At 34.0% G+C, this 10,000-nt stretch overlaps 1 protein-coding gene across 2 annotated transcripts in view; it reads right to left on the bottom strand.

The window, feature by feature from the left end:
* LOC135205491 (metalloreductase STEAP4-like) overlaps nucleotides 1-10,000 on the bottom strand; it is an 83,035-nt gene that overhangs the window by 61,316 nt on the left and 11,719 nt on the right. For both annotated transcript variants that reach the window (XM_064236208.1, XM_064236207.1), the window contains exons 2-3: nucleotides 1,214-1,322; nucleotides 175-287 (exon numbers count right to left, since the gene is read on the bottom strand). In XM_064236208.1, coding sequence (XP_064092278.1) covers nucleotides 175-287; nucleotides 1,214-1,321 — 221 coding nt within the window. In that variant the 5' untranslated portion in view covers nucleotide 1,322. The remainder of the gene's footprint in view (nucleotides 1-174; nucleotides 288-1,213; nucleotides 1,323-10,000) is intronic.

Below are 10,000 nucleotides of genomic sequence, written 5' to 3'. Positions count from 1 at the left end.
ATATTTTCTGTAGTTAATGTACCTGAAAATTTACTATTATATTTGCTATATTTACTGAGAGAGAGAGAGAGAGAGAGAGAGAGAGAGAGAGAGAGAGAGAGAGAGAGAGATCTGCATAACATCAATAACCAAAGAGAATAAAAAACTTCCAAGAGAGAGAGAGAGGGAACTCACTTGACTTTGCTCCTGTTGGGGTCCCTCGATCCGATGTAAACAGTATGACCTGTACTGACGAGTCGTCTGGATATAGCCCTTCCGTAATCACCTGACCCCAAGACAGCTATTACCTGTTGATTGGGAGGAGACAGGTGAGTAAATTACCTGTGCTGATAATCACCTGGTAACACATCACCTCACGATATGTTTTATGTTTACATTAATAGTGACTGGGTACCTCACCTTGAGGCGATCCTACACGAAAGGAGACGGAAGCCTTTGAAAGAAAGCTGATAAATTATCTCTGTTTACAGTAATAGTGGTTAGGATATTTCACTTTCTTACGATTATAAAAGAAATGAGACGAAAGCTACTGCAAAAAAATTATAATAGTAAATTACCTCTTATGTTATGTTTACAGTAATAGTGACTTTCATATCTCACTTTGACGTAAGCTTTTCACTTCTTATTCTATACGATTATAACAAAAAGGAAACGAAAGCTTTTGAAAAAGATACATATCCCTTTATGTTTACAATATTAATGTCTTAGATATCTCATTTGGACGTAAAAAAAATGAGACGAAATCCTTTGCAAAAGACCGATAAATATCTCTGAAGTTAGAGTAATAGTGACCGAAATATTCCACTCTGCCGTAACAAAATGAAACAAAATGAAAGAAAACGAAAGCAAGTGAAAAAAGAAAAAATCTCATACTCTTACATTCATTAAAAAAAGCAAACGAAAGCTTTTGAAAAAATAACAATAAGATATCTCTATGTTTAGAGTAATAATGGCTTGCATATCTCACTCTGACGTAACAAAAAGAAAGAAAACGAAAGCTTTTGAAAAAAAATATTTCTTATTTTTACAGTAATAGAAATTGAAATAAGTCACTCTGATGTAACAAAACGAAACGAAATGGAAGGAGACGAAAGCCAGTGGGAAAGACCTACCATTACCTGTTTACCGTAATAGTGGCTTGGATATCTCAATTCGACGTAACATAAGGAAACAAAATGGAAGGAGACGAAACCCAGTGAAAAGGATCACTCACCTCTCCTTGATCTTGGGCGTCTTTCCTCTTGCCATTGCTCGCACTTCCACTGCTACCGTTCACGACGGAGAGGTCTGTACCATCGCGATCAAATGACAAGTTGTCCATCCTGTCAATATAAACAAAATAATAAAAACTATATTACATTATAAAAATTAAAATTGAAAATATATAACAAGAGAAAAATACAGTAAAAAAAATATACTATGAAGGAAACTAATAAAAAAAGTTATATGGTTGAAATATGAAGGATGGTTGTAACGCCAGAGATGAATTGGCAAATCATTGCATTTCCTCTCTCTCTCTCTCTCTCTCTCTCTCTCATTAGAAAATCGTTATGTCCCCTCTCTCTTTCTCTCTCTCTCTCTCTCTCTCTCTCTCTCTCAAGCGTATAAAAGTGCAAAATTCCAGGTAAAATGTAAATTAAAAAAATTTAAACATTAATTCCAAAATGTGAAATATAATAAACGACCTATTTACATCAAATAGTAAATAAATAAATGAATGAATAAACAATATACAAATAAAAGTAGAATCTAACTTTCAAAATTCTTATCCCATAACCAACTGGTAAAAAAATTGACTGCAATCAATCCATTAGTTTTTGCAATAAGATACGGTAAACCAAACTGAACCAGTCAGCTGACTATACTTCACCTCGGTCAGAATCCGCGTTGGCAATAAAGTCTCGACTAAGGTTTAAAAAAAAATAATTTGTGAATACACAATTTACTCATAAATCCCGCCGAATCATTTCGGTCACTTTCACTTCTCACGGTGTCATTGTCAACTTTCTTCCGGATTCCCCTTTCGTAAGATGAGAGGTCAATGTCGAAGGAACACTATTTAATAATAATAATGTTTAGGTTATTACTTCTGAAGATTGTGAGAAAGAAAACGGAATTTCAGGTAACATACGATAGATGCTCGTTTTTTTAGTTTCAGTGGGGAGCGAGACGGTTTCAAATACTCTCTCTGCTGTTCTTCTTCTTGCTAGCTGTAGTAGCTGAAGTTTCGTATATGACTGTCAGATATAGGTAGCGGACATTGCAAAAGAATTAAAGGCCTAGGCTTTTTCATCTCGACATTGAAAGGATATATATATATATATATATATATATATATATATATATCTATATATATATACACATATATATATATTATATATATATATATATATATATATATATATATATATATATACACTATATTAACAGACCACTGAAAATATCATCTGCAGCTTTTTGTTCTGATGCAATTTTTTATAACAAATTAATATATCTCAATAATTGAATAAAACTCGAATAAAATAAAAATTATAGGGAGAACCACAACTCCCCCGTCTCTTCACGAATCATTCGATAATTTTAAGAGGTAGAGTGTTAGCAGAAATAGAATACGAATTAATAAATATTAAAAAATATATACTATAAAAAAGCAAAGTGGGACACAACGATTCACAAAAAAACCAAATTTCTCATAGAAAAGTAAACAGTAACTACGATTAAAAAAGGAAAAACAAATGTAAGCAAGAGCGTTCTGAGACCGCAAACTTCCTTCGAGGAAAACAAAATCCTTTATCCCCTACAAGATTACATTCTTATCTCTCCCAAAGTCTGATAATTTTTTGATAAGTACCGACCACGAACATTAAGTTGTCATGCTAACAAGGAAATCTAACAATCACAAGCAAATAAAACAAATAATATATTTTTCCCAATAATTAATAATTTTTGGGGACTAGAAACGACCCCACGAATAAGTAATCATTAATATATATATTATATATATATATATATATATATTATATATATGTATATATTACACAATATTATATATAATTTTTTTTTTTGTCAATCAGTCATCCTATTCGACTGGGTTGTTTTGATAGTGTAAGGTTCCAGGTTTCATCCTGCCTCCTTTGAAGTCCATCACTTTTCTCACTCTTGTTTTTATAGTGTAAGGTTCCGGGTTGCATCCTGCCTCCTTTGTAGTCCATCACTTTTCTCACTATTTCCAGTAGCACATTCTTCTGCATGAGTCCTGGAGCTACTTAGGCATGCATCTAGTTTTTCAAGGTTCCTTTTCAGGGATCTTGTGATCGTGCCTAGTGTCTCTATGTTTATGGATATAATTTCCACTGGCATATCCCATATCCTTCTTTTCTCTGTTTCCAGGTCTTGATACTTATCAGCCTTTTTTCTCTCTTTCTCTTCTACTCTGGTGTCCCATGGAACTGCGACATCATTATAATTTGATAATAATAATTATTTCTAAGTTCGCGCAACATCCCAATCAATTCTGTGGTCTAAATTAAAGCTAAGAGCTACCAAAGCGCTACCCTGTGCGTGATGATCATAAAGACCCTTCTGCGTTCCCTTATAAAAGTGACGATTCTCACGCAAGAAGAATTATCTGAAGGCGCTGCCATAACCATGGGAATATCTTTTCAAGATATCAAGACATTTACTAATGAAGACCCTTTTATCAAGTGGTTCATTGCCAAACGCTACATAAAACCTTTTGATTTCAAAACTGACGTTGACCGTGTGAACCCTCAGGAGCAACATCGCAAGTTCGAAGATCAAGGAGGTTGGCGCAACTGCCTGTTGTTGAATTCGGAGTAACCTAGCAACACCTGAGCCATCACTTCCGCGATGGGCTGTTATCTTCTGCGTACGACCCCCCGCCCCACCTCTGCCGCCCCAACCTTTTTAAAGAGCTCTCTATAAGAAAACTACCCTCTCGCTTGACATTTCAACGTTAACATAGACGAGGAACACCGTTCACGTGTTCGAAAGTCTTTGTTTATTTTACTTAGTAATATAGTTTACTAGACATTCGTGGATTTTTAATACACAGTGTTTTTCACGTGATTGTGAATTTCTTATTATTATTATTATTATTATTATGCTAACACGAGACTAGGCAAGCCCAAACAAATAAAAAATATATTTTCCAAAGAAAAACCTCTCTCTCAAACATCTTGCAAAGAAATGTGAAATATTTTTGGTGCAATAATTCAGATGAACAAGATGACGTATCAGATATATGCAGTTAGAGGTGGTGGTCGGGCGTGAAATGCCTTGATAACCTCGTCCTTCTTATCCTTGTCAGGAAGAAATTCCTGAGAGAGAACACACACACACACACACACACACACACACACACACACACACACATATATATATATATATATATATATATATATATATATATATATATATATAAATTTATACACAAAGCAAGCATATACATACCATGACTCAGTGGTTATCAACCTCATCTCAACCGGCGAGAAACCCCGAAATCAATTCCACGGGAAGTACGGCTATAATGGAACTCAACAAGGTTTAAATGGCATGATACTAGTAATCTCACCGAAAACTTGCAGAGAATAGAAAGGTTTGTGGGGCACTGGTATAAAGCCACTGATTTACTACAGGTAAGATCTCTCTCTCTCTCTCCTCTCTCTCACGTGTATCATTCTACCCCCATACAAGTGCCCTTCGCTATCTACTCGCATTCGCTCGCTTTCACTCTCTTCTCCTGTAGCAGCAGTCCAGCCTGAGATGCCCCGAGGGCATGAGAAGGAATGTGGTCACAGAGTCGACCGAAGTACCTTCTCAATAACCGCAGACGTCGGCTGTCCTTTATCCTAGTGCTAACGGCACGTCCCCCCCTCCCCTCATCGCTTTCACCATTGTCTTAGCAGTAGTAGTAGTAGAAGTAGCTAGGGTTTGCCTTTGAAACGTCTCACCCAACATCGGTTAAATTCGTAGTTGTAGCAGTAGTACAAAGTAAAAATATAGCTAAGCTTTGCCTTCTTAACGGCTAATTTCCCCTCCACCCACCTCCCCGCCCCTTGCTTATACTATTACCATAGCAGTAGTAGTAGTAGTAGTAGTAGTAATAAGAGACAAGATTTGCCTAATGACTAGCTTATATAATTTACGTTAGTGGTGGCGGTAGAAGTAATAGACTCGTTGTCTTGGTAAAGGCTCACCCCTCCACGCTAATATCATTTTCGTAGTAGTAGCAGTAGAAATAGCTAAAATTTACTTCTACAACGGCTGATCCTTCCTTGCTTATATCATTTTCATAGAACTAATAGTATTAATAAATAATCTCTGTCTTTGTAACGTATCATTCCCATAATCTCTGTCTTTGTAACGTATCATTCCCCCATTGCTTTTATACTTTACATAGTAGTAGTAGTAATACCTATGCTTTTCCTACGTAACAGCTCCTCCCCCTCGAGACTATTTGTTGGAAGACTCTTTTGCTTTCAGTTGCTTTTTAAAGGCCGATCAAAGAAGCCACGTGTTGCCATAATACACCACACTAAAGAGACAAGTGGCTGGCGCTCTCTCTCTCTCTCTCTCTCTCTCTCTCTCTCTCTCAAAAACCGCAAAGTCCATCCATAAACCACCTTAGCCCTTCATCACCAAAACTGAGCCCCGTTCGAAAACCTCGTATTCTTACAACTGGTCATCGATCGACCCGTTATAAACATCATAAGAGACCGTTTTTCTCCTCAAAAGGGTCAGTCAGCGAAACGGTCTCGAACGGTGAGGTGTCTGTAAGAGTGAGAAAGACCAGCGAACCAATTCAGACAGCGAGCTTTGATTAGGTGTGAAATCCGCGTGATTCATTTAGTCTGGTTTGTTACAAATACCGGAAACTGATAGGCGTAGGATACTGATTAGGTACTTATGTTCAACATACACAAAGAAAACACACACACTTATAGACTAATATATAATAATAATATTATTATTATTATTATTATCATTATTATTACTATTTTCAAATAAAAAATTCATAACATACACTAACTACAGAAACACTTCGGTAAAAGGCAAAACATACGACACTACTACTTCTCAAACCTGCAATTCTCAAACGACCTGACCCCAACCTTTTTGACCTTGGCGTATGACACGAGAGCGAGATAATGATGGCGTTCATCGAATGAGCGAGAGTTCCCACACAAAAATTATTTCGGTTCTTTTTTTTTTCTTTTTTAAACAGAGATTGTGGAGGAAAATGAATTTAGGGGAATATTGGTATTATCACATTCAGGGTCGAGAGAAATATTCGACAAATTGACTTAATAACACTTCTCTGTCTCATAATGACTCTCTCTCTCGTCTCTCTCTCTCTCTCTCTCTCTCTCTCTCTATATATATATATAGTATATATATATATATATACATATGCATAATTTTGTACATAAATATATCATAATTAAATAAATACATTTTATACACATATATAAGATATATATACATAATATATATATATATATATATATATATATATATATATATATGCATAATTCTGTACATAAATATATACATATATATACATAAAATTTAATACATATATATATACACCCTACATAATAATATATATATATACATATATAAGTATTCATATGTATAATTCTGTACATACATACATATATGCAATATATATATATATATATATATATATATATATATAGATATATATTATTAGAGAGAGAGAGAAGAGAGAGAGAGAGAGAGAGAGAGAGAGAGAGAGAGATGTATATAATTAATAAATAAATACATTTATATATAATATGTATAATATAATTATATATACATATAGACATACATATATATATATAATATATAATATATATATATATATATATATATATATCAATCACTGATACGTGTTTATCACTCTAACTATGATCAAACACTTCTCAATATACAGATAGATGAATACATAATGTGAAAAAATCGCTTTGCAACTTTCGAAACAGAAATAAGTAAAAATAATAATAAAAAAAATTGAAGGATACAGTTATAACCACTTCAAACAATCGATTCTCGCTCGCGTCACTCTGCAATTTAGGTTTGCAGCAGTTTGCAAAATGACAGTCTGAACTTCAGCAAATATTCGATATGATTTCAAACAGTTACTTGCAAACTCTCTCTCTGAAATTTAACCTTAAAAGTGGACAAAAGTTATCGAAGTTGCTCTGGGAAATTACTTTATAATAATCCTACTTGAAATTAAGTGGAATTTTCTCAATTATGTACTTCAGCACAAAACTAGTACTAATGTTCTAAGTAAGTGTGTGTGTGTGTGTGTTTTTTTTTTTTAAATATTACTTTTGACACTAATTAGCGCAATTTTACTTGGAATGTTATATTTCTAGAACAATGATCGAAACCTGTAAAACAGAATACAGTCTTCGGTATTTATAAAAGTTCTTCACAACGAATAGTGGAACAAAATAGTCACTACCGAAACTGCTTCGAACAGTTACTCGCCAAAATGTACTGAGAAAACAACCAAGTATGCTCTCAGTGTTTCAACAGTTCCTCGCAAAACCTGAAAACTGAACAACAGACTTTTCGAAACTGTTTCGAACAGTTCTTCGGAAAAACGTTACAATCAAAATGAATAAGAGACTTGACGAAACCGCTTCGAACAGTTCATTTGCCTAAACGTTATCTTCAAACCGAACACAGACTTTTGGAAACTGTTTCGAGCAGTTCATTTGTTACCCGTTACCTCAAAACGGAACCTAGACCATTCGTAACTGCTTCGGACAGTTCACTCGCCGAAACGTCACCTTCAAACCGAAACCAGACCACTCGAAACTGCTTCGGACACTTCACTCAGCGAAGTATCACCAGGTAGCAACGTAACTGAGGCTTCTCGAAACTGCTTCGATAGAACTGTTATACGCGCCATGACGTCACCAAGAAACGGAACGCTCTTCAGGGGGTCAAGGAATGAGAAATTCACGAGAGTTGTTTCGAAAAGGGAAACGAAACCTGACTGAGACCGGGTCGAGTCTCAAGTCTCGATCCAGGATAGACAAACAGTTTCTCGAGCTCCTTGAATCTCACGAAGGAACCCTTTCAACTTTGCACTGAGTGACTGAAGTAATTAACAGGAGTTTCACCTTATCATAACGTTTTTACAAACATGCACTGATGTAATATGGATTAGGGAGTCTTCCCTATTATAATATTTTATAAACTAAATGAAATAACAGGGCTTACTGAGGAGTCTTCCCTATTATAATGGTTTTTTTTTTTTATAAACATGCACTGGAGTAATGTGGCTTATTAAGAAGTCTTACCCTATTATAATCTTTTATAAACATGTAATGAAGTAACATGATTTACTAAGGAGTCCTACCCTATATTATTTCTTTTTATAAACATACACTGGAGTAATATGGCTTATTAAGGAGTCTTATCCTATTGTTATATTTCATAACCATGCACTGAATTAATATGGATTATTAAGAAGTCTTCCATGTTATGTTTTCTTTAAACATACAACGAAGTAATACGGCTTACTAAGGAGTCCTCCCTATTATAATTTTTTTTTAAACATCCAGTAAGGTAATTTGGCTTATGCACTGAAGTAATGGAATAGGGTTTGACGACTTATTCCTGGTAAACCAAATAAAAACCTACCACAGAAAATATAAAAGTTTTTACAAATATTAAAGGTATAAATACTTGGATAAAACCAATATTAAAATAGTTCGAAAAAAAATAAAAGTGGGAATTATTTTAACATTGATTAAATATCAGAAGTATGATTCTTTTTATGAAGCCAAAACATAGAAAGTAAGAAAACAAAACAAAACAAAGGCGTGATCCGACCTTCAGCTTACTTGGGTCGCATGCTAAAATCTACGGTCAAATAGAGCGTTGTTTCACAGACGGAAATTAAAATAAATACGCTATATTTTATTAGGAGATAATTTTTCTCTACTGTTTAATATGCACATGATTTATTTTTTTTACATTTTCATTCTAATAAATAAATCATAAATATCCTATCCTAAAATTCCTGTCTTTAGCTCATCGCAAAACACCTTTTTCAGACCTATTTAAGCTCTTCCATGGGCCTTTCCTACCCTCTAACAAGAACACCAACAGCGAGAACAATAACAACAAAATAGTTTGTAGGTTTACTCCCCGAGTAAGCGAAAAAACAAGTATTTCAATCAACAACAAAATCACAACCTAAACAAGGTTAGAAACTTGTCAAACAAGCTCCTGGGGTTTGACCCTCGACCTCTCCGCTTGACATTGACCTTGAGTCTTGGACCCACCTCGTGATATCCTGAGTGTCCCAATCACCCAAATACATATGATGTAACTGAGGTTGAAATCACATTGGAAAGATATAAAATGATATCTAAAAAATATAAAATTATACAGAAAATTTAAAATTATATTTAAAATTACATTAAAAAATAAATTTTAAAACCACATTTAACACATAAAACCATATCAAAAATAAAAGAATTTCATTGAAAAAATATAAAATTATATCAACTTAATATAATTTAGATTCAAAGTTAAATTTCTAAATATAAAACTATATTTTAAAAATTAGATTTAAACAATTATATTTTAAAAATATAATAGAAAATTTCAATTAAAAGGTATCAGCATTATATTCATACATTAAACTTCTACCAAAACGGACAGACAGACAGACAGAGAAAGCCAGGAAGCCGAAAAAGATATAAAAGATGAAAAGCCATCAATTATGAAAATAGGCTTAAGCCTAAAAAATGGATCAATATACTAATATCATGCATTTTCAAACAATAACCTATGATATTTTAATAGGAACATTACAACATAAAACAACATCAGTTGTAGAAACAGTTATCGAAACAACAACAAATACAGACAACGCAAGGTCAGAGGTCAGACAAAGTCCCGGAAGTTACCCGACCCGAGATAAATTAATCTTTCGTTACCCGAG

The sequence above is a fragment of the Macrobrachium nipponense genome, chromosome 24 (genome assembly GCF_015104395.2).
Source record: "Macrobrachium nipponense isolate FS-2020 chromosome 24, ASM1510439v2, whole genome shotgun sequence".
NCBI lineage: Eukaryota > Metazoa > Arthropoda > Malacostraca > Decapoda > Palaemonidae > Macrobrachium > Macrobrachium nipponense.
This window is presented reverse-complemented; position numbering and strand designations above follow the sequence as displayed.